Raw genomic sequence first — 21,066 nt, forward strand, 5'->3', positions numbered from 1 at the left:
TACCATGGCTTTCCATCCAGACATCTGGCAGATATCTCTATGGCATTCACATGCGCAGGGAGCCCATTGCAACCTCACAGCTAAAGGCTGAACCTCCATCGTTGCAGAAATGTCCAACATTGAAGCCAGAGTGGCTAGAGCATCAGCAAAATGATTTCTTGTTCTCGACAGATGAGTAAAGGTGACATCCCTGAACTTCCCAACCAGAGATGCAAGATAAGTGTGATACGAGATCAACCTCGCCTCTTTTGTTTTCCAATCCCCATTTATTTGACAAATGATCAGGATTGAATCTCCGAACACATCGATGTCTTGAATTCGCAAAGCCAATGCTGCCTCAAGTCCTGTGATACATGCTTCATATTCAGCCATGTTGTTGGTGCATTCGAATTGCAACTTGATGGATATCGGGATGTATTCCTTCTTTGGAGATACCAAAACTGCCCCTATTCCTTGACCATGATTATTGACAGCTCCGTCAAAGTACATAAGCCACTTGGAACTCTGAGTCTCTTCTTCAATGTCCATGATCTCCTCATCAGGAAAATCAGCCTTCAGAAAAGCATTCTCCTCAACAGGAGCATCAGCCAACTGCTCAGCGATGACCCGTCCCTTAATTGATTTCTGAGTAACATAAGTGATGTCAAACTCAGACAATAATAGCAACCATCTGGCTGTTCTTCCAGTAAGAGCGGGTTTTTCGAACAAATACTTCAACGGATCCATCCGTGAGAGCAAAAATATCTTGTTCGACAGAAGATAATGTCTAAGCCTTTGAGTCGCCCAGACCAATGCTAAACACGTCTTTTCCAAGACAGTGTACTTGATTTCATACTCCAATATTTTCTTACTGATGTAGTAGATGGGCTTTTCTTTCTTAGACCCTGCCTCCTGCTGAGCAAGCATACAACCCATTGTTGTATCCGTGATGGACAAATACATCAACAACGGTTGACCAGGAATGACTGGGGATAAGACAGGAGGCAAAGACAAACACTGCTTGACCTTTTCAAATGCTTCCTGACATTCTTCATTCCATTTCTTAGAGGAATTCTTTTTCAATAACTTGAAGATGGGTTCACACGTCATAGTTAAATGAGATATGAATCTCCTCAAGTATTGCACTTTGCCAAGGAATCCACGAATCTGCTTTTCTGTCTTTGGTGGTTGCATTTCTTGGATAGCCTTGATCTTCTGAGGGTCCACTTCGATTCCTCTTTCACTGACCATGAATCCAAGCAACTTCCCTGACGTGACCCCAAATACACATTTATTTGGGTTCAAGCGAAGTTGAAACTTTCGAATTCGCTCAAAGAACTTTCTCAAAGCGACTGTATGCTCTGGCCGAGTCCTGCCTTTGACAATCATGTCATCTACATAGACCTCGACCTCCTTATGAATCATGTCATGAAGAAGAGTAGTCTCAGCCCTCTGATAGGTGGCACCAGCATTCTTGAGACCGAACGGCATCACTCTGTAGCAATATGTCCTCCACTGAGTAATAAATGCCGTCTTCATCATATCCTCAGGCGCCATTTTAATTTGGTTATACCCTGAGAATCCATCCATAAAGGATAAGAGTGCATGTCCAGTGGTATTGTCAACCAAAAGATCAATGTTCGGAAGCGGGAAATCATCTTTCGGACTTGCCTTGTTAAGATCTCTGAAATCGACACACATCCTGACTTTTCTGTCTTTCTTGGGCACCGGTACAATATTTGCAAGCCATTCAGGATATTCAACTACTTCGATGAATTTCACTTCGAGTAGTTTCTTAACCTCGTCATGAACTTTCAACTCCCATTCTGTTTTAAGTTTTCGGAGTTTTTGCTTCTTCGGCTTGATGCCTGGGATTAGAGGTAATTTATGCTGAACAATGTCCTCACTTAATCCTGGCATGTCGTCGTAAGACCAAGCAAAAACCTCCTTAAACTCTTTTAGCAAGGTGATTAATTCTTTGCGCTCCTCAGGAGATAAAATTTTGCTAATTCGTATTTCCCGAATTAAGGTTTCATCACCTATATTTACGGTTTCAATTTCCTCTTCAAGTGGTTTAGCTCGGCGATTTTCCTCTTGTTGAATCATATGTTTGATTTCAAGGGGAGTTTCGTCAGCTTCCTCATTAGAGGGGGAGTCTTGATTCTTATTATTAGTTATTTGATCAGGTTTAGAAGCAGAATCAGTAGAAGAGACAAGTACAGGAATGTAAGCAAAAGAATCTTTTATTTCATCAGAATGAATGATTACATCAGATGACTCGCCCACATCAGGCGTTACAGACTCTGAAACAGAATGAAAAAAATAAGTCGACATCAGTATCGACGCAATGGGAAATATGTACAGACAAAGAATCAATGAAGTTGTCCTCTAATTCAGACTTGATACCATCAAGGACAGACTCGTCACCCACTCCAGGAGTAGAACCGACCTCTATAGTACCTGCATCAAAAGAAAAGTTAGAAATGACAGACTCTGGGACGGACTCAGAAACTGACACAAATTTTGAAACGACTGACTCTTTTGAAGGGACTGGACTATACTGAAAGAATACTTGGGGTATAACCTGTGAGGTCCAGTTATCCAAAGGTCCCTCAGCTGGGGTAATGGAGCTTCTCGGGTTTATGAAGGGTGCGTCTCCTCCAATCATTGCCACAACCAGTGCCTCAACCTGAAACAAAGAGTCTAGGGATTCTGATTCAAAATTTTCAACCCAATCCGAGTCTTGCTTCTCTGATTCAGCTGTCTTGGCTATCTGCTCAAAGAAAAAGTTTTTCGGCAGCTCATCTGCGAAGAAGATTTCAAGACCCGGCAGCTTTTTCCCAGTCTCATCATACCAAGGCTCAGAAAAACCGTAAAACGGACAGTCAGCCCCTTCTTTTCTGAATCTACCATTCATGATCATGCTGAATGGACCCATAGGAAATTCCAAACCCTGGCGGCGACAATTAGCCCATTTCAACATGTATGCTTTCATCTCTTGGACTTATTTTCGAGTAGGCTGATACCCTAATCCGAATAATCCATTTATTGCCTTCATTAATGGCCACTCAGTCAGACCCTGCAGGTTTCTTCCCAGGCCAGCTCCCGGGATATAACCGAACCGTCGCATCATCCTGGCGACACTGACATTGGTGCTTGATAGAAACATGATTTCCTCATTCATGGCTTCCTTTATAGTTATAGTAGAGACTTCTAGTGAAAATCCTGTCAAGCTGACATCCTTGGCACTTTCATCAACTGATTCGGCAGTTATCTGCCCAATTTCAGGCTCTGGATCTCCTCGTACTGTAATCACTCTGCTATTCCGGATGAACTTCAGTTTCTGATGCAACGTTGAAGGAATAACTCCGACCTTATGCAGCCAAGGTCGGCCCAGGAGAAGAAAGAAAGAGGTCTTGATATCGAGCACTTGGAATTCGACTTCAAAAGTCTCTCCTCCAATTTCGATCTCAGTGGCCAATATCCCGATCACATCCCTTCTAGTGCCGTCGTACGCCAATATACCTTGCTCAGATGGTATGAAATCTGTTGGTTCAAACCCTAGGGTAGTGGCAGTACTTAATGGGCAAACGTTCAAAGCTGGCCCATTATCAATCAAGACTTCCGGCACTCTCTTTTTATTGCAGACTATGGTTATTCGGAGAGGGCGAACATGGTCTCTTCCTTCTGGAGGCAGGTCCTCATCGGTAAAAGACAGATCCCGGGAAGCTCTTGTCGCGGCCACTAAACTGACCAGTTCATCAGGAGTAATCTCAACTGATACTTGGGACGAATTCAGCTCACGAAGCACAACCTGTCTGTGCTTTGGGGACGCCATCAGTAAACCCCAAATGGACACATTGGCTTGTGTCTTTTTCAGCTGTTTCAGCAAATTGTCCTCCTCATCATCTAAACTTTGTTTCTGCTTTTTATTTTGATGGTCAACCCCTCTTGCAACCTCAGCGGGATTCTCGACTCTGAGCTCAGCTGGCTTGAAGACTCGTCCACCACGTGTGACGTGACGGAGTTCATCACACTGGTCATTCAAGAGCGACAAATCCTCGTCCTCTAATCTTGGAACATAAGGGACTTCTTCGCTGCTCTCTCCCTCTTCAAATTTGAGGACATATGAACATTCGGCAGATTCTGCAGATCCCCCATCTCGAGCAGACAGTACATAAGGCTTCTCATTTTCTGTATCACTGTCTCCTTCTTCCCATCTCAGAACATACGGCTCCCCAGAGATTACTGCGCAAATACGGGAATGGTCCAAAACAACTTCCTCTGTAAGGATTACATAAACATTTGGTGGGGGAGTTGCATGCGTCGGCAAAGGATTGCGAGTGACGTTTGGAGCTTCAACAGAAATTTTCTTTGCCTCGATCATGTCTTGGATCTTATGTTTCAAGGCCATACATCGATCAGTCAGATGTCCGACACCCTGATGATACTCGCAGTAGTAATCTTTCCTCCAATACCTCGGGAGAGGATTCGGAGCCTCCCTAGGTTCTAGCAACTCAATTTTCTTATCCCTCAACAGCTTCTTCAATGCCACTGACAAGGAATATGGCAAAGGGTCAAATCGTCTTGGCTCTTTTCTCTCCGGGCGACCTTCACCAAAATTTACTCTCCGTGCTGGCGGAGCAGTATTCATATTATGAACCTCCTTAGGTGCAACCATAGGTCTTTTTCCTTCTCTTGAATCAGAAGGAACTCTTGATCTCAAACCCTTAGACAATGCATCTTCTATTTGGGTTCCCGTCTTGATGAGATGATTGAAATCAAGAAAGTACTGGATGGCCATGTGATGATAGTATTGTGGAGACAAATTCTTCACAACAATTTTGATTTGCTCCTCATCTGGCAGACGATGAGTCATCTGCGCGGCTTTCCTTCTCCATCTGCGGATGAAGGAAGTGAAGGTTTCATTGTGGCCCTGCTTCAAAGCTTTGAGATCTCTTTTGGTTACGTCGATCCCCTCCTCCATGGAGAATTGTTCAACGAACCTATTAGCGATGTCTAATAGGGTTCGGATCTCTTCCGATTTTAGACTCAAGAACCATTTCTTAGCCACTCCGATCAAAGATCGGGGAAACAAGAGAGCGACCTGCTCTGGAGATAGACCGTGCTGCTGTAAAAGCGGAAGCACTGACATCAAATGGCTTCGAGGACACCCTGTCCCATCATACTTATCCATATCTGGCACTTTGAATTTAGGAGGCAGTGTGACTCCTGGATATATCATGAAATCGGCCATATTCAGCTTTTTCGGGCCTTGGAATTTGATATTCTCCATCTCCTGGGCCAGCTTGTCCAGTCTATCTGCAAACACCCTGCCTTTATCGGCTCTCTCCAGATGAGGGAGACAATTCTCTTCCGCATACTGCTCATCCTCAAGGTCATCCTCAACAGCGAACACTGCTGGTCGGCTCATCATAGGAGGCGGAGGAGGTATAACTGAAGGATGCTGGGGGGCATTCTCTCTAGAAGTAGAACTTCTATCAGCTTTCATGCGAGCAATCTCTTCATTGATGGTGCCCAATTGCGCCAGGATAACTTTCATCATTTCATTGGTGTCCATACCATTTTGCCCATTCTCTGCCATTGTTTCAGGGGTTGGTTGGACTGGTGAAAGTATTTCTTGAAAATTCAAGGAAGGTGATAGAGGGAAGTAAAAGAAAAAGGTGACAAGGATTGTCGGCTCAGCCTGGAATCAGATGTCTGACGGGACCGGGTTGGTTTTGAAACGAGGATTTTCTTAGGAGCAATGGTTGCTCAATCAAGAATCCTGATATGGAAATATAAACACTAGATTAAAATTTTGATAATCGAGATAAACTATTTTGATCAAATAATGACAAAAGAAACAAAAACACACTTTCATTAATAAGATTCAAATTGTGATTACAACGAATGAAAAATATTAATCTCTAATCACAACTGGATAAACAGACTGACAATAATGGGAAATGCAGAAATCAGAATAACAAAACACGATATGGATCTTCAAGGCTCCTCAATCCGAGCTCTCCGGCTTACAGGCTCTTCCGATATTTCTCCATGTCGGAATTTGCGAGATAAACCTAACCTCCTTTCTATATTTTTGTTTCCCCAAGCAGCTACAATGGAGCGGATGAGGTCAGGAGTGAGATCTTCACAAAGAGGAGGGACTATGATTCCGGGAGGACATGGAATTCCCGTAATCTGATGGAGAATTCGCATGGGTGCATAAAAAGAAGATTTCTCGATACCCATGAGGTAAACAAATGAATGGGGTAAGTGCTAGTAAAAACATGGAAACATGAATGACTTACCCAATAAAACTGGCTCTCCTTTACATGTTGTAACCAATTGTGCCATTCATCAATAGACTGAGGTTGATTGGCTACTGGTTTCCATGTACAGAAATTCTTCAAGATATACGGATTTTGACTTTGTCGCTGAAGAATTTGAAATTTTTCACCAAGCCAGACATACAACAACTTCACACACCCACAGAAATTGTCTTTGATTTCTCGGGAAGCAATAAGATCTAATCCCAAGAAGGTCTCTGCTAACATGGTAGGAATGGGATTCCTCCCTTTGTTAATTTGGTCTACCACGGTTAACAAGGTTAACGGAGCAACACGAGGGTTTTTCCGAATGACATATCGTGCAAAGACACTAAAAATCAAAGCATTGCGCCGACAACTCTGAAAACGAGAGTTAGTAGGATCGACGTTTTCAGAAAAAAGGGTGATGAGATTTTGAACTTGCACACACGTATCTGTTAAGCACGAAAGTGCATCAACGGTTTGATTTTTGAATAGCTTGCAAAAAATGGAATGAGAGGAGTCTATGTTCGAAGATTGTATCCAAAGTCCGTGCTGTTGGGAGCTCTAATAAAGCACACCAATCTTCGAATATAGGACAAAGCTCGAAGGATCCAAATCGGAAAACATGAAGATTAGGATCCCAGAATCCAGCGGCTGCTTGGAGAAACTTCCAATTTATATCGGATACACTCAAATGATTGAAGGTACAGATGAACCGATCAGCCATACTCCTGTCCGAAGATTCTAGCGGAAGAGCCTTAATAGTCTCGCTTATCCAGCCTTTCAACACATTATTCGCCATAATTTAACCTAAACACAAAGAATAGGATGGGATAATTAGGGAATGGAGAATAACTTGGAATAAACAAAGAATAAAGATGGACTTAACCATTAATCACAAGAAGGATATAATTGGCGACATCAAATGTTCCATTGATGATCAAAGATGATCAGAAACTCAGGGAAGAGACCACGGTCATAAAATGACAAAAGTAGATCATAGACCAGATCTAAATCTGAAAGATGGACGACAAAAATGTACGATCAAGAAGATCAACAATGATAGACTATGGTCATAGAGACAGCAGACAAGCTATCGACCATATCTGAGACAGGACGAACAATAATTTGAGTAATACAACAAAAGAATGGATAAATGAGGTTTGAATTTGAAGGATGAAAACAGGTAATATTTATCATCATTGGGTCACGGAATAAACCATAGCTATGAGTACGACAAGTAGAAGCCACTAGCTAGGTTTAGATCTGAGAGATGAATATACACGACTGATTGATTCAGGCCAGGAATCTCTACTAGAAAGTAGGTCCTGATCTTATAATCAAAAGATAATATGGACAAAATCTCAATGAATAGAGCAAAAGATAGGCCACAACCATGAGAAGGCAAGTAAAAGCCACTGGTCGGGTCTAGATCCTAAGAACGAACTGATATGATTAATTTGATTAGATGAGGAAGCCTCACTAATGAGTAGGCTCTAATCTAATAATCAAAATATAGATATATACATATATATCCTAACCAGGGGCACCAGCCATAAATATAATCCCGTAGAGTCAAGACACTTGACTCAAGACAGACATGTGAGTGTACTAGGACTGCGATGTAGTCACATAAGGTGAGCTACAATAATCTAAGGATAGAACATAGCTCCTAAATCTAGGCTCCAACATGTGTAAGCAACACATGTTCGTCCTTATATGAATACAGTATATATATAAGCACATGCAGATCCTAATTGGGTTTTACTAAATCAACAAATATATCCAAGTACATAATATATGTAAAATGAAAGTAGAGCTCCGGACTCAATATCAGGTACTATGCATATGATCTATACTTTAAGTATATAACACAAGTACACCGAGTGTTATATACAGTATGCTTCATTGCTCACCGGCTGCTGTAAACACAAGTACACCGAGTGTTTACGACTGCAGCGCTGGCGCATAGCTTGGTAATAGATACAACAGCACCATCTGGATAGTGATATCCCATGAGGTACGCATTATATCTATCCCATGGAGCCAATAATAAGCAAATCAATAAAAGAAAATAAAGAACAAAATGATGTATGCTGTGCAGTGTGTGAATCCCTTGTTTTAAACACCTATCTGGTGCCCCTGGATTCTAAGCGATTAAATTCCCATTTATAATTATTTTAGCTCAAAATTCTTCAAAATTAATAACAAATGGCATTTTAACAGAGTTAGGCAATATCTCGAAAGATTTCCCCAGCAGAGTCGCCAGCCTTTGGACCCCGATCCGAGAGAGGCGGCGGTGAGGGACAGGCCCCACATGCTGAGTCTCACGATCATCCACGTGAATGGAGAGCTCTACCAAGGAACTCTCGAAAGAAGAAATGCCTCTCACAGTATGAGTGGCGATATAAAAGGTGAGATACCTCTCGATTCGGGGACTAGCCCAGATTCGAGGCGTACCTTAAACAAAGAAGAGTCGCCATCCAAGGAAAAAGGCAAATGGGCCCTGGATCCCATACTATGCTCTGTTGCAACGGATAACCAGAGATATAAAATAAGGTTCCTGCCTGGTTACGAATTCGGAAGGTCTAAAGAGCACCTCATCCGCCCAAGTGCAAACACCTGGTCTCTTATGCCATTTACTTAATAATTTTGAAGAGTTTTGGGCGAAAATCATATGAAATGGGAACCCAGATCTCCGAGAAGACGTCTATCTAATCATGCATGTCTCGGAGGAATAATAAACACACATAAAAGAAATAAAAGTGTCACCTGAGAATAACTAGGTTATGAATGTCAAACCTAAATTGGTGTCTAAGTTCTGGTGTGCAAACACATGCATGCTACAGCTAAAAGCATAAGGTCTGCGCAATAAAGTAAGAAAACACTGCAAAACATAGAAAATGACTCGATACCATACAATCCTAAGACTCTAATCTATACCTAGGCCTGAGTCTTTAGATGATCTGATGTTCATCCAAAGAAGCCTACGTATCCCCGCCTCCACGAGAATCAAGGCAACGTAGTTCTTCGCACATATTCTAAGCTATGATGCCTAAGACATCTAGACCTCTATCCTAGACTCGATCTAAAAGACCGGACTAGTTCTTAAAGCTTCTTGTGTGATTATTTAAATTCCAATGGATTGTAGATTTTAGGACACCCTATATGCCTTAACTAAATGCAGGTTAGCCCTAAGCTAATGCAGGTAGTTCCTATAATCTATGTGTAGCTAGGCTGTATATCCTAAGAAAAATAGTAGGATCTATCGCATCTTAGACCTAGTCATCAATTGGCGATGTGGATCGCCAACTGACCGGACGGAGGCGTAAAACTCCTAGCTAGGACTCACTCCTAACTCTAACACAAACAAATAAAACACACAACAAACAAACAACGAACGAGGGAGCAACTCCCGACTCAAAAACTCTCTAACTAGGACAACCTCCTAACTCTAGAGGAAGATCCTTTCGAAAAAACAATATTTTGAAAGATTTTTATAATTTCGAAAGATTTAAAATGCTTATTTTTAAATGTTTGGCTGGACTTGGGATGTGGATCCCAAGCTGCACTACGTACCCTGTTGAAAGGGATCAAGCCAACGTAGTTCGGAAAAATATTTCCTAACTACTCCTAGGGACTTAAGATTTTTGAGATTTTTGGTTTTTCAGATGTTTTTTGGAATTTTTGACACAAGAGGACAAATCCTATCATCATAAGGGGAGAACAGACTCCTGATATCCCGCAAAGGTTGGACAGCATCCTATGCTTTGCGGGGGAATGAAAAGAATAACAACTCTGCAAGGGTTGGACAGCATCCTATACCTTGCAGGAGCGGATAAAAGAACATGATCTGATGAAAGGTTGGATAAAATCCTAACCCCTATGATGATAGAATTTGATTTCTGAACAAGAGGACTGACTCTCTAGACTAAGGATGGATTTCTATGCTAGTGGACTATCAAACTAAGATAAAGCTCACAAGTAATAAGGAAAAAAAAGACCTTGTGCATATTTGGCAAAGGTAAAACACCCAGCAGGGCCGGACAGCTACCTAGCCCTAGGGTGCAACTAATGTGCAACCCAATACCCATAAGGGTAGGGGTATGATTCCAAGCCGAGTAGGGTGTTCTCCCATGGGCAAGTCTTCTAAGCACAAGAATGGGCTCCAAGAGAGATGCTGACGAGACATGGTATTTCTCCTAAGGATGAACTCACTAATGAGACAAAGCTTGTCTCTAAAGAATATAACTTTCTCTGCCTGAGACATAGCCTGTCTCCCTGTGAGAGCTCTAGAGAACTCTTTCATTGCCCTTGCAATGAATGGGTTTCTAATGTCTAGGGGATACACACCATAAAGACTGGACAAGTCTTAAAATGAACGAGGGGAGTGCTACTTGGACTAAGCGAGTCCCCTAAGGATGGGCTTAGGCTAGCGCCTTCATCGTCCTTGCAACGAGAGGGAATTCTAATATCTAAAGAATTTTAACAGAAATCTATAAGACTGTGTTAGTCTATCAAAAAGAGAAGAAAAGGCTACCAGATAATCGCAAATTTTATTCTAAAAATAAATCAAGTGCTAAGCAAAGAAGAATATACAATCTAATAGCAATCATAAAATGATAAATAACATTAATTAGTCCAGACCAGCCGCTGGATAACCTAATAAAGTAAAAATAATATCAAACACTTCAAAACCAGCCACAAACCCCAATACGGGGACTCCAATGAAATCAGATGATGCCAAAGTATTCTAATCCCGCCTTGAGATCAGACAGTACTCATGTCGATAATATCGAATAGAGTAGTCATCTAATCTCCTTCTTCCTATTAACAATTTATTTAAATAAAAAGGAATGAGTATAATGAACTTTGATATAATCTCACCTGAACAATCCATTTATCTTCAGAATCTAACTCAAAATTAAATAAGAGGAAAGAAGAGGGGAGAGGGTATTATCATAATCCAATAAATCCCTCTAAGGGTGGGCTTAGGCTATCGCCTTCATCGCCCTTCTTTATGCGACAATATCAAAGATAAGCAACAAAAGAATAAGAATGATTAATAGATTAGGAATCAACCATAAACCATATGAGAATTAAGAGATTTAAGCATTATCATAAGACATTCCTACTCTCCGAGGTCAAACTATACATGACAAAACCACAAGACAAAAAATGAACTTGCCTCGGAATCTAGTGAAGAATTATATGCATACAAACACTTACTCATAACACAACACACATCAAGATCCTAAACATATTATTATTGATAGCAATGAGCTAGTTATAGACACCAATAATAGAATAATACTGATAGAACTGAAATTTGGGCAACTTGTAATGCCAATGATTAAAGAAAATGAATCACACAATTAATAACACTATAAAGGGTTTGTAAGAAAATCTAAACTATATAACAAACAGTGCAAGTCTTTCGAAAGAAAATTGAATTTACACTAGCTAGTGGTATAAATATTTCAATGGGAAACTGAACTATACAGTTAATGATGCAAGTATTTCAAAAGAAAATTGAATCTGTACAAACTGGTGATGCAAATATTTCACAAGAAAGCTGAACTATTAAATTAATAAATTGTATCAACACATGAAGCAAATTATAAATGAATAAGCTGACTTTATAAACACATAAGATAACATGGAATGAACTGTAAGTAGGTGAGCTAAATTTATTACATGGAAATCATGAACTAAAAAGCAAATGAATGAGCTGAATATCGATTTTCAAAACATGAACTGAGATAGACATAAGATAAACTAAATTTTGACACACCACATGAACTGAATTACAAGCGAATGGGTTGACTTTCAAACATACAGAGCATGAATTAAAATTACAAGAGGGTAGCTGATTTTATGACAAATAGAGCATGGACTTGGACTACAAATGAACAGGCTGAACTGCTAATACAAAGTATAGATTGAATATTTATGAAGACAAAGAGATATAGCGGATATGAAATATGATTAAGCTGGACATATAGCCAAAGGTATAGCTGAACTAGAATATGGCTAAGCTGAACATTTTCATGACACTAGAGACATAATTAGACTAAAATGAGATGTTTATTCATGAGAATCTATCCTCTAAATCGTAGCTCTTTATCAATAAACTGAAACTCTAATCTGCCACTTCCTCTATCTTAACTTTAAACATTAAGCATCATGACAACCAAGGTTTCTACTCTCATAAGAAAGTACACATCTAAAACAGAACATGAATATGTCTACTATCATGCTTATCCTAGGGTTACAATGATTCGATTGGAATTATTCCTGTATAATCTAGTTATAAAAAAAATCAATGAACTTTTGTGGTAATTCTAATCAACAACAATTGATCATTATAAGGCTGAAATAAACTGAAGGTAATTAATCAATACAGAAGTGAAACCAATAAATATTACATAAATTTTACCTCAAATACAAAGTGCAGAAAACCGTGGGACGGCAGTGACTGAATTTTTTTTTTTTCAAAATAAAAGTCAGGTATATTTCTGGAGCTATGAAATGATCGGAGGTTCAAATAAAATCAACAGAAAGTGCTGATCTTTCAGGTCTTGTTAAATCCTTATGAAATTGCTTGATTCAAGTTAGAAAATGAGAAGGACTGAGATTTAAGAGATCAGATCTCAGCTAGGGTTCGAAAATTTTCAGATCTAAAATTATAAGAAGAGAAAACAGAGCTTGAGATGAAGCTAGCTTTGAAAATTAAGAAAAAACATGAGAATTAACAGATCCGATGATTAATCAAAAGAACACGCAAGATTTTAAAGAGATCATTGACCGGCTGGAACTTATATTTTTGCCGGAATTAAATCGGATCTCAGGCAAGATCGATCGGAGGAGAAGTAAAAGAAGAAGCTAGGGTTTAGATTAGGATCTAACAAAAAGAACTCAACAACTTAATGAAAGAAAGAGAAAGAGAATAGAAGATATGACCGGGGCTTACCGGAGCTAGGATGTTGAGGGAGGAGATCAGCCGGAGCTCGAATCCGCCGGTGGACTCACGAAAAAAGGATCGGAGTCTTGCCGGAGAAGGAGGAGTTTGATCAGAGAAGGATCAGATGGTGGAGGATATTGCTGGAGATCCGATGGATCTGATCGGAAAATCCGATCGGAGACGAGAGAAACTTCGAATCTCTCTTTCTCCCTCTCTGCTGATTTTCTTTTCTTTTCTGATTTTTCTTCCTTTCTTTTTTTTTTTAAAAAAAAATGAAGTTAAGCAGATATTTATATCAAAAAAATAATGTGCGGATATTGGCACTACCATTGATAAGCGCACAAATGCGCGATCTTGACTAGCTAAATCACCCCCTCGTTTTGATAACTACACTAACTCCGCTTGTCTTTTTCGAATTTTCTTGGTGGATTTTTCTGAAATTTTGCCGAGACAATTCTGAGATCCTAAGGCTTCTGAAAATGTATTCATGGGTATTTGGGGTCTTTGGATAACTTGAATTTTTCCTAAAATACAAGGTTTTTAGGGTAAAATGAAAAACCTAGTGGGCCACCCCCTATTTACACTACACACACCCTCTCAACCCGATTGCTGGGCAAACGAGTCCCGATCTCGATGAAATTCTGCAAGGGGTTAAAAGAGACCTTCATCCAGCCTAGGGTGAAGTTTGGGACCCTAATGCTGAGATTCGGATGGATTTGGCATGAGCCGGGAGGGTTTAGGGCTTAGTCAAAATGGGGTGTCTACAGTCGTTTACAATCCGAACGCTTTAACCTTGGTGGAGAACTCATCCATGGAGAGAGGGCTCTGCTTCTCTGAACACTTGCCCAATTACAAGTTGATGATTGAAGAGAGAAAGAAATTTTTTTTTAAAAAAAAAAAACCCTTAAAAGGGTTAAACTTATGTTGTAGAAGATGTAGAATGTAGCTCCTATATCCAATCCTTTGCTTTGATAGTTAAATGAGGCACAATTGAGCTAAATCACTCTTTAGGATGTTCAAGTGTGTTTTTGGAGTGTTAGATATCATTTTTCAAGGCTTGGGGGACCTTTAAATAGGCTTAAAAACCTAAGCTAACCGTTTGGAGGGCATTTTGGTAAATACTGGGAAGTCTCAAGAACTAGCTGTTATAGCCTTAACAGCTAGTTTTTTACACAGGTCCAGTCGACCGGTCCAATTTTTGGACCTTTTTATTTTTGCAACAGCGTGTAAGTCTCGGTCGACCGGGAGTGGGGCAGTCGATCAGCCCTGCCAATTTTAAAATATTTAATTCTATATTAAATCTATCTTTTGGGTATTTGGTCCACTACTTTTCCCTTGTAATTGACATGTTTTTGGACCATAATTGATACCTAACCATGCCTCAAACAACCCTAAAGCTACGGATTGGACTTTCATTCTAATTTGACTTTAATCTTCACTTGATCTTCCCGTTGAACTTCGACACTTCAAGCCACTTTGATCCTTGGATCATCTAAGGGATTGGTACTCGATTGATTCACCAATTTGGTTCCTCCACCTTGATTCGAGTTTACTTCATCCCTTGCACAATGAATTGCTAAATCTACAACTTACATGAGCAAATTCATTACCAACACAAAATCACTTGTGTATAGTATCATCAAAACAAGATAGGAATTAGCCAATGTAGAACCATTGGACTTACAATCTCCCCCTTTTTGATGATGAAAACACAAGGGATTTCCAAATGAAGCAAACTATGCTACATGCAATGAATGTGCCAATTATGCAATCAAATATCTCTCCCCCTTAATAAGAGATGGGCCAATGCCCCAAAGTACCTAATTTCTCTCCCCCTTTGTCATCAAGAAAAAGGAGGGAAACCAAATACTTTAAGGGATAAAAATATGTCAAATTATAAGCCTCCCTCTTAATCAAGGAATCTAGTAACTCCCCCTTTAAAGTAAACAAATGGAAAAAAGAGGGATTTTCAAATAACAAATGCGGTTTTGAAAATAAGCAAATCAATAAGCTCCCCCTTAATTTAACCTTCCCCTATCTAAAAGACATATAGAGGGGTTTTCAAAATACAAAATTAAGTATTTTCAATTAAGCTGATGCCCCTAATATAAAGAAGGAGAAATGACAAGTCAAGTAGGTGCTTTGGGAACCCAAGTCTTCTTGGTTCCACCACTATCCCTAATCTTAGATGCACATTGGAATTGATAGTGGCCATGAAGCCCACAATAATGGCATCTAACATGAGGGTTAGCTAGACTACTCTTATCATAAAATGCATGCCTAGGTCTATGACTCGTCTTCTTTAAGATTACGTCAATAATATATCTCCATTTAAGAAACCATGAAGATATAATCTTAACCTTTCATTTTAATTTTGAAGATGACTAATTTCTTTCAAAAAATCAAGTCTTTCCATTTCAAATGATTTGTAGGAACTAGCCATATTTTGAAATTTCAAAATCTAGTTAGTTAACTCTCCTAATTTGCCCTCAAGGTCCTCATTCTCAAGTCTTAGGGTTTCCAAATCATGATCGACTTGAGTTTTGGAAGAATGAATATCTTTCAAAAAATCAAGTTCTTTTTCAAGTTGGAAATAGATTTTTTAAAATTTGGGAATGCAAAGTTTCAAATAACTCATTGCATGGCATTTTTTCACTATTACTAGATGAGCATGCACTAGAATTGTTAACGGTACTTACCTCATCTTCTTAAATGTGCGCCATGAAACAAATGTCTTTTTTCTCTCCAAAGCCCATGAAGCAAACATTTTGTTTTTGTCCACCACTTGAGCCTTGTCCTTCTAATTTTTTCTCTCCAAAGACTGTGAAGCCTTATCCTTTGCTTTGATGGTTAAATTAGGCACAATTGAGCTGAATCACTCTTTAGGATGTCCAAATGTGTTTTTTGGAGCATTAGATATCATTTTCCAAGGCTTGGGGACCTTTAAATAGGCTTGAAAACCAAAACCAGTCATTTGGAGGTCATTTTGGTAAATACTGTGAAGTACCCAAGAACTAGCCGTTATAGCCTTAACGGCTAGTTTTTTACACAGGTTCGGTCGACCGGAGCATCTCGGTTGAACGGTCCATTTTCTAGACCTGTTTATTTTTGCAACAGTGTGAATCTCTTAGTCAACCGGGGGTGTCACGTTCAACCGGCCCTGCCAATTTTAGCATATTTAATTCTATATAAAATCCATCTTTCTGATTGTTTGGTCCACTACTGATCTCTTGCAATTTATCATGTTTTGGGACCCTAATTGACACTTAACCATGCCTCAAACAACCCTAAAGATAAGGATTGGATTTACATTCTAATTTCCATAGTTTTTTCACCTCTTTTTCCAACTTTACCCTTGTCCCCTTCCTAAATAACAAAATAAACCTATACCCTAAATCGACTCTCTTTTCTTCATCTCACCTGTCGCCCTCCTAACCAGCCTTCTTTCTTCACAATCAAAACAGAGTCTTCTCGATCCCTTCTTATTCTTGAAAACTGCAAAGCAATCAAAACCCAAAATTATATCAATGAGACTAAACTCAATCAACCCCTTTTTAATTTACAAAATCTGGATATAGATGATTAAGAAAGAGGCAAATTTACCTAGAGAATCGTTCACTTGGAATCTATTTCTTTCAGCCCAGTGATTGAAATTCTCAGATGGATTTAACGCCCAACCACCTCCTCCCCAAACATAGAAATTATAAGCTTCAGTTGTCATCAAACCCATCAATATTATCATTCGGAAAAAAAAACCCAAAACGTATTAAACTCGTTTTATTTGCATAGCTTATTTCTCGCGTTTCGACTGTTTTTTTACTATTTTTTTTACCATATCACGTTTTGCTAACTATGATCGGAACCAGCCTATTAAAATAGGAGATTTTATATGATGGGTTGCAGTGAGAACCCGTGAGGTTTGTACGGAAAGGGTATCACCGTTGGATTTCCATCCAATGGTGTATAGGAAATGTTATCTTAAAAATAAAAGAAAAAGACCAAAATCCAAAATGTAAGAGGAAAAGTAGCAAAAGTCAGTACTTATTCTTCTACAAGTCAAAGGTTGTCATTTCCAACTAGGGGTGGCCAACCGGTTCGGTTCTCGGTCCTTGGTAACTTTTTTTTTTGGTTCTCGGTTCCCGGTTCCATCAACCGTAAGAATCGAACCGAACCATAGTACATAGTAGGACCGAACCAAACTGGACCGAACATAATCGGTTCGGTTCGGTCCGGTCCGGTTCTCTGGTTCTAATGGCTAATTACTAATTACTAATTATAATTTATAAAAACTTTTAATTAAAGTTATAATATAAGTTACTTTCTTATTATAAGAATAGTATTAACTATTACTTATTAATATTATAAGTAATTTATATTAATAAGTATATGTATAATAGAAATATAAAAAAATATTATATATATATATATATATATATATATATATATATATATATATATATATATATTCAAAGTTCGGTTCCAGAACCGAACCAAGAACATTAGACCTGCATTACGTTTTGCTAACTATGATCGGAACCAGCTTATTAAAATAGGAGATTTTATATGATGGGTTGCCGTGAGAACCCGTGAGGTTTGTACGGAAAGGGTATCACCGTTGGATTTCCAGGGTGTATAGGAAATGTTATCTTAAAAATTAAAGAAAAAGACCAAAATCCAAAATGTCAGAGGAAAAGTAGCAAAAGTCAGTACTTATTCTTCTACAAGTCAAAGGTTGTCATTTCCAACAAACCCTCTCTTTCCGCCGGAGATTTAGTCTGCCAGAAACGATTTTTCTCTCTCTATCGACGACGGATGTAACTTTAGGCGTGAGTGCGGGCATAGGTTTGGGCGTGGGATTTACCTCCTACTATAACAAGACATTGAAGGTAAGGTTAGGGAAATGTATATTCACCCCTTTTTCTTACTTGGGACAGCCTCTTCTAGTATAAAAGAGCAGTCATAAGTCATAACTACACTAGAGGGAGCTGTCTCAGGTAAGAAAAATGGGTGAATATATTGTTTAGCTTCTACTACTTCTTCTTCTTTTTCAATAAATGCAATCTAATCTATAGGATCCATTTGAGGGCAGTTCCTCATCTGAATCTATGAGATTCCTCCTTCTTGTGTTTTAATGACAACCCATATTATAATTTATAGATCTCATGGGACCCACTAAAATTCATTCTTGGTCCCATTGTTCATCTGATCATGGCCATTTTATCTGTGAATCTGTTGAGACATTTTTATTAAATGATAATTAGTTAATATCTGTAATTAGTTAATACTTGCTTCCCCAAATAAAAAATCAACAACATCAATCTAATGCTCTATTTGGATTGCATGAATTTTGTCGAAAAGTTTGGAAAAGAAAAATATTTTAAAAATGGGCGATAATATTTTCACCCCTTATTTACGCTTACGCTCCCCTTGTAAAGTGATTTAACGTCAAAAAGCGTTAAAGTTGCTCACTGTTCACGTCAGATCACCTTATAAGGGGAGCGTATGCATAATGCGGGGGGGGGGGGGGGGGGGTGAAAATATCATCTCCCCTTAAAAAAATTCTTACTTTCTTTACATGAAAGAAGATGACTTAACTGACCCTGTTCCATTTGATTAGATATGATACATTCTCTTGCATCATTAGTTTATATATTTTTTTTTAAATCTATATTTAGGGGATTTGTTTTTTATTTAGCATTTGGCTTGATCTATCTGATATCGTTTAACACTTGAAGTATTTTGATTAGATGATGGGGTTCAACAGTACGCAACCAAAAGTTATAATTGAAGATGCCGATTTTATCAATTTGGATACTTCTATTGGTCAACAGTTTGGCATTGGAGGAAGTAGGCCGGTGAATAGGGAATTATCTATAGAGGACCTTTATCTCGGAATGAAATTTGGTTGTTTTGAAGAAGCTTATGGATTTTATAACAATTATGCTAGGAGAAAGGGTTTTGACATCCACAAAACCCACTTGTGACAGGTCAAGAGCAGATAAGTCAATTATTTCTAGAAAGTTTTGTTGTTGTAAAGAAGGAGTCCGTGAAAAAAAATACTCATAAAGAGAGGACACAGTTGAGCGAGAGCGGGATGAAACAAGATCAGGGTGTAAGGCACACATGCTAATTAAGAGGAGGATGGAAGGAAACAATGAAATATGGGTGGTCGATAGATTTGATGAAAATCATAATCATGACTTGTTAACTCCATCAAAAGTAGGTTCTCTTCGGTCTCATAGAGTTATTAATACATTCTATGGTTCTATCATTGACAATATGGTGGCTGCAAACATAATCGGAGGAGATATATATCATTGTGTTTCAAATATGGCTGGAGGGGTACAGAATGTTACTTTTAACAATCGTGACTTGTATAATCACATCTCTACCTCACGAAAACATGCTCTTGGACCAGGAGATGTTCAAGCTGTGGTAAAATATTGTAACGATATGCATAGTATTAATCCTAATTTTTTTACTCAATTGAAGTAGATGATGAAGGCCATATTAATCATTTTTATGGGTTGATGGACGATCAATAATGGCATATAGGAATTTTGGAGATGTTGTATCCTTTGATACAACATGCAGGACAAATGTATATGATATGCCCTTTGCTATATTTGTAGGAATGAACCATCATCGACAAACTGTGATGTTTGGTGCTGCATTGCTTTGTGATGAGACATATTCCTCATTTTCTTGGTTATTTAGCACATGGCTTCGAGCAATGTCTGGAAAACCTCCTATTGTTATCTTGACAAGTCAAGATCCTGCAATGGTTAAGGCAATTTCACTGGTACTCCCAACAACCATGCATCACTTATGTAGGTGGCACATTTTGAAAAAAGTTCCAGAGAAATTGGGGCATGTTTGTAAAGAGCATAAAAATTTTGGAGGTCAGTTTAAAAAATGCCACGCAAACACCTTAACAGTTGATGGGTTTGAAATAGAATGGCGTACTCTCATTGATAAATATTCACTTCAAGACAATGCATGGTTAAAATCGTTGTATGCGATACGTCATAAATGGATTCCTGCTTACACACGAGGGTATTTTACCGGGGGAATGTCTACAACACAACGAAGTGAAAGCATAAATGCATTTTTTGGAAAGTATTTGAAAAGAAAAAGTTCTTTACAAGAATTTCTTTATAAGAATTTCTTTGTTGTTACGATTCCGCACTTGATCATAGGTACCACCAAGAGGCAGAATTTGATTCTAAGAATCTACATAGCAAACCTCCAACAAAAATGAGAATGCCCATGCCGCAACAAGTTGCACCCCTTTATACAAGAGCAAACTATTTGCTATTTGAAAATGAATTAGAACGATATTTTGATTATATAATTGATGAGATTGAAAGCGATGGGCTCACCAAGATGTATCGGTTGAAGAGTCATGCAAAGGAAAATAGTCAGTGCTACTTTGTTAAATTTTTCTGAAGTATCCAAACTAGAAGTAAAATGTTCATGTCGTGTAAATTTGAGTCTGAAGGTATCTTATGTAGACATGCATTGAAAGCAATGGGTCATAATAATGTCATAGTTCTTCCTCATAAATATATATAAGAAAGATGGACGATGAATGTAAGGACTAAGGTTGTGAATGTAAAGACCAATGTTGGCATTCCTTTAACAGATGATTGGAGAAATTCAGAAATGATAAGATATAATGAGTTAATGTCTCGAGCTTGTAAAATTGCAGAAGAAGCCACAACACCTATTGACATCTTCGAGGTAGCGTGTAATAGTATGGAGAGATGTTTAGATGAAATTGTGACTTTGAAAAATTCGGTTGCAAAC

The 21,066-nt window shown here is 38.8% G+C and overlaps 1 protein-coding gene and 1 pseudogene across 6 annotated transcripts in view; one reads left to right on the forward strand and one right to left on the reverse strand.

Annotated features, from left to right (window-relative positions):
* Window positions 1-21,066, reverse strand: part of LOC143858006 (uncharacterized) — a 37,602-nt gene that overhangs the window by 15,826 nt on the left and 710 nt on the right. For 2 of the 6 annotated variants that reach the window (XM_077368589.1, XM_077368588.1), the window contains exons 1-2: window positions 16,861-17,092; window positions 16,678-16,752 (exon numbers count right to left, since the gene is read on the reverse strand). The exons of 2 other annotated variants lie outside the window; for them this stretch is intronic. In XM_077368589.1, coding sequence (XP_077224704.1) covers window positions 16,678-16,752; window positions 16,861-16,999 — 214 coding nt within the window. In that variant the 5' untranslated portion in view covers window positions 17,000-17,092. 2 more of the 6 variants (XR_013238832.1, XR_013238827.1) reach the window with 1 other exon arrangement.
* LOC143857623 (protein FAR1-RELATED SEQUENCE 5-like) lies at window positions 19,008-20,706 on the forward strand (annotated as a pseudogene).

The sequence above is a fragment of the Tasmannia lanceolata genome, unplaced genomic scaffold, assembly GCF_043159265.1.
Source record: "Tasmannia lanceolata isolate RefF3 unplaced genomic scaffold, GAP_Taslan_0.1 ptg000025l, whole genome shotgun sequence".
In the NCBI taxonomy this organism is placed as follows: domain Eukaryota; kingdom Viridiplantae; phylum Streptophyta; class Magnoliopsida; order Canellales; family Winteraceae; genus Tasmannia; species Tasmannia lanceolata.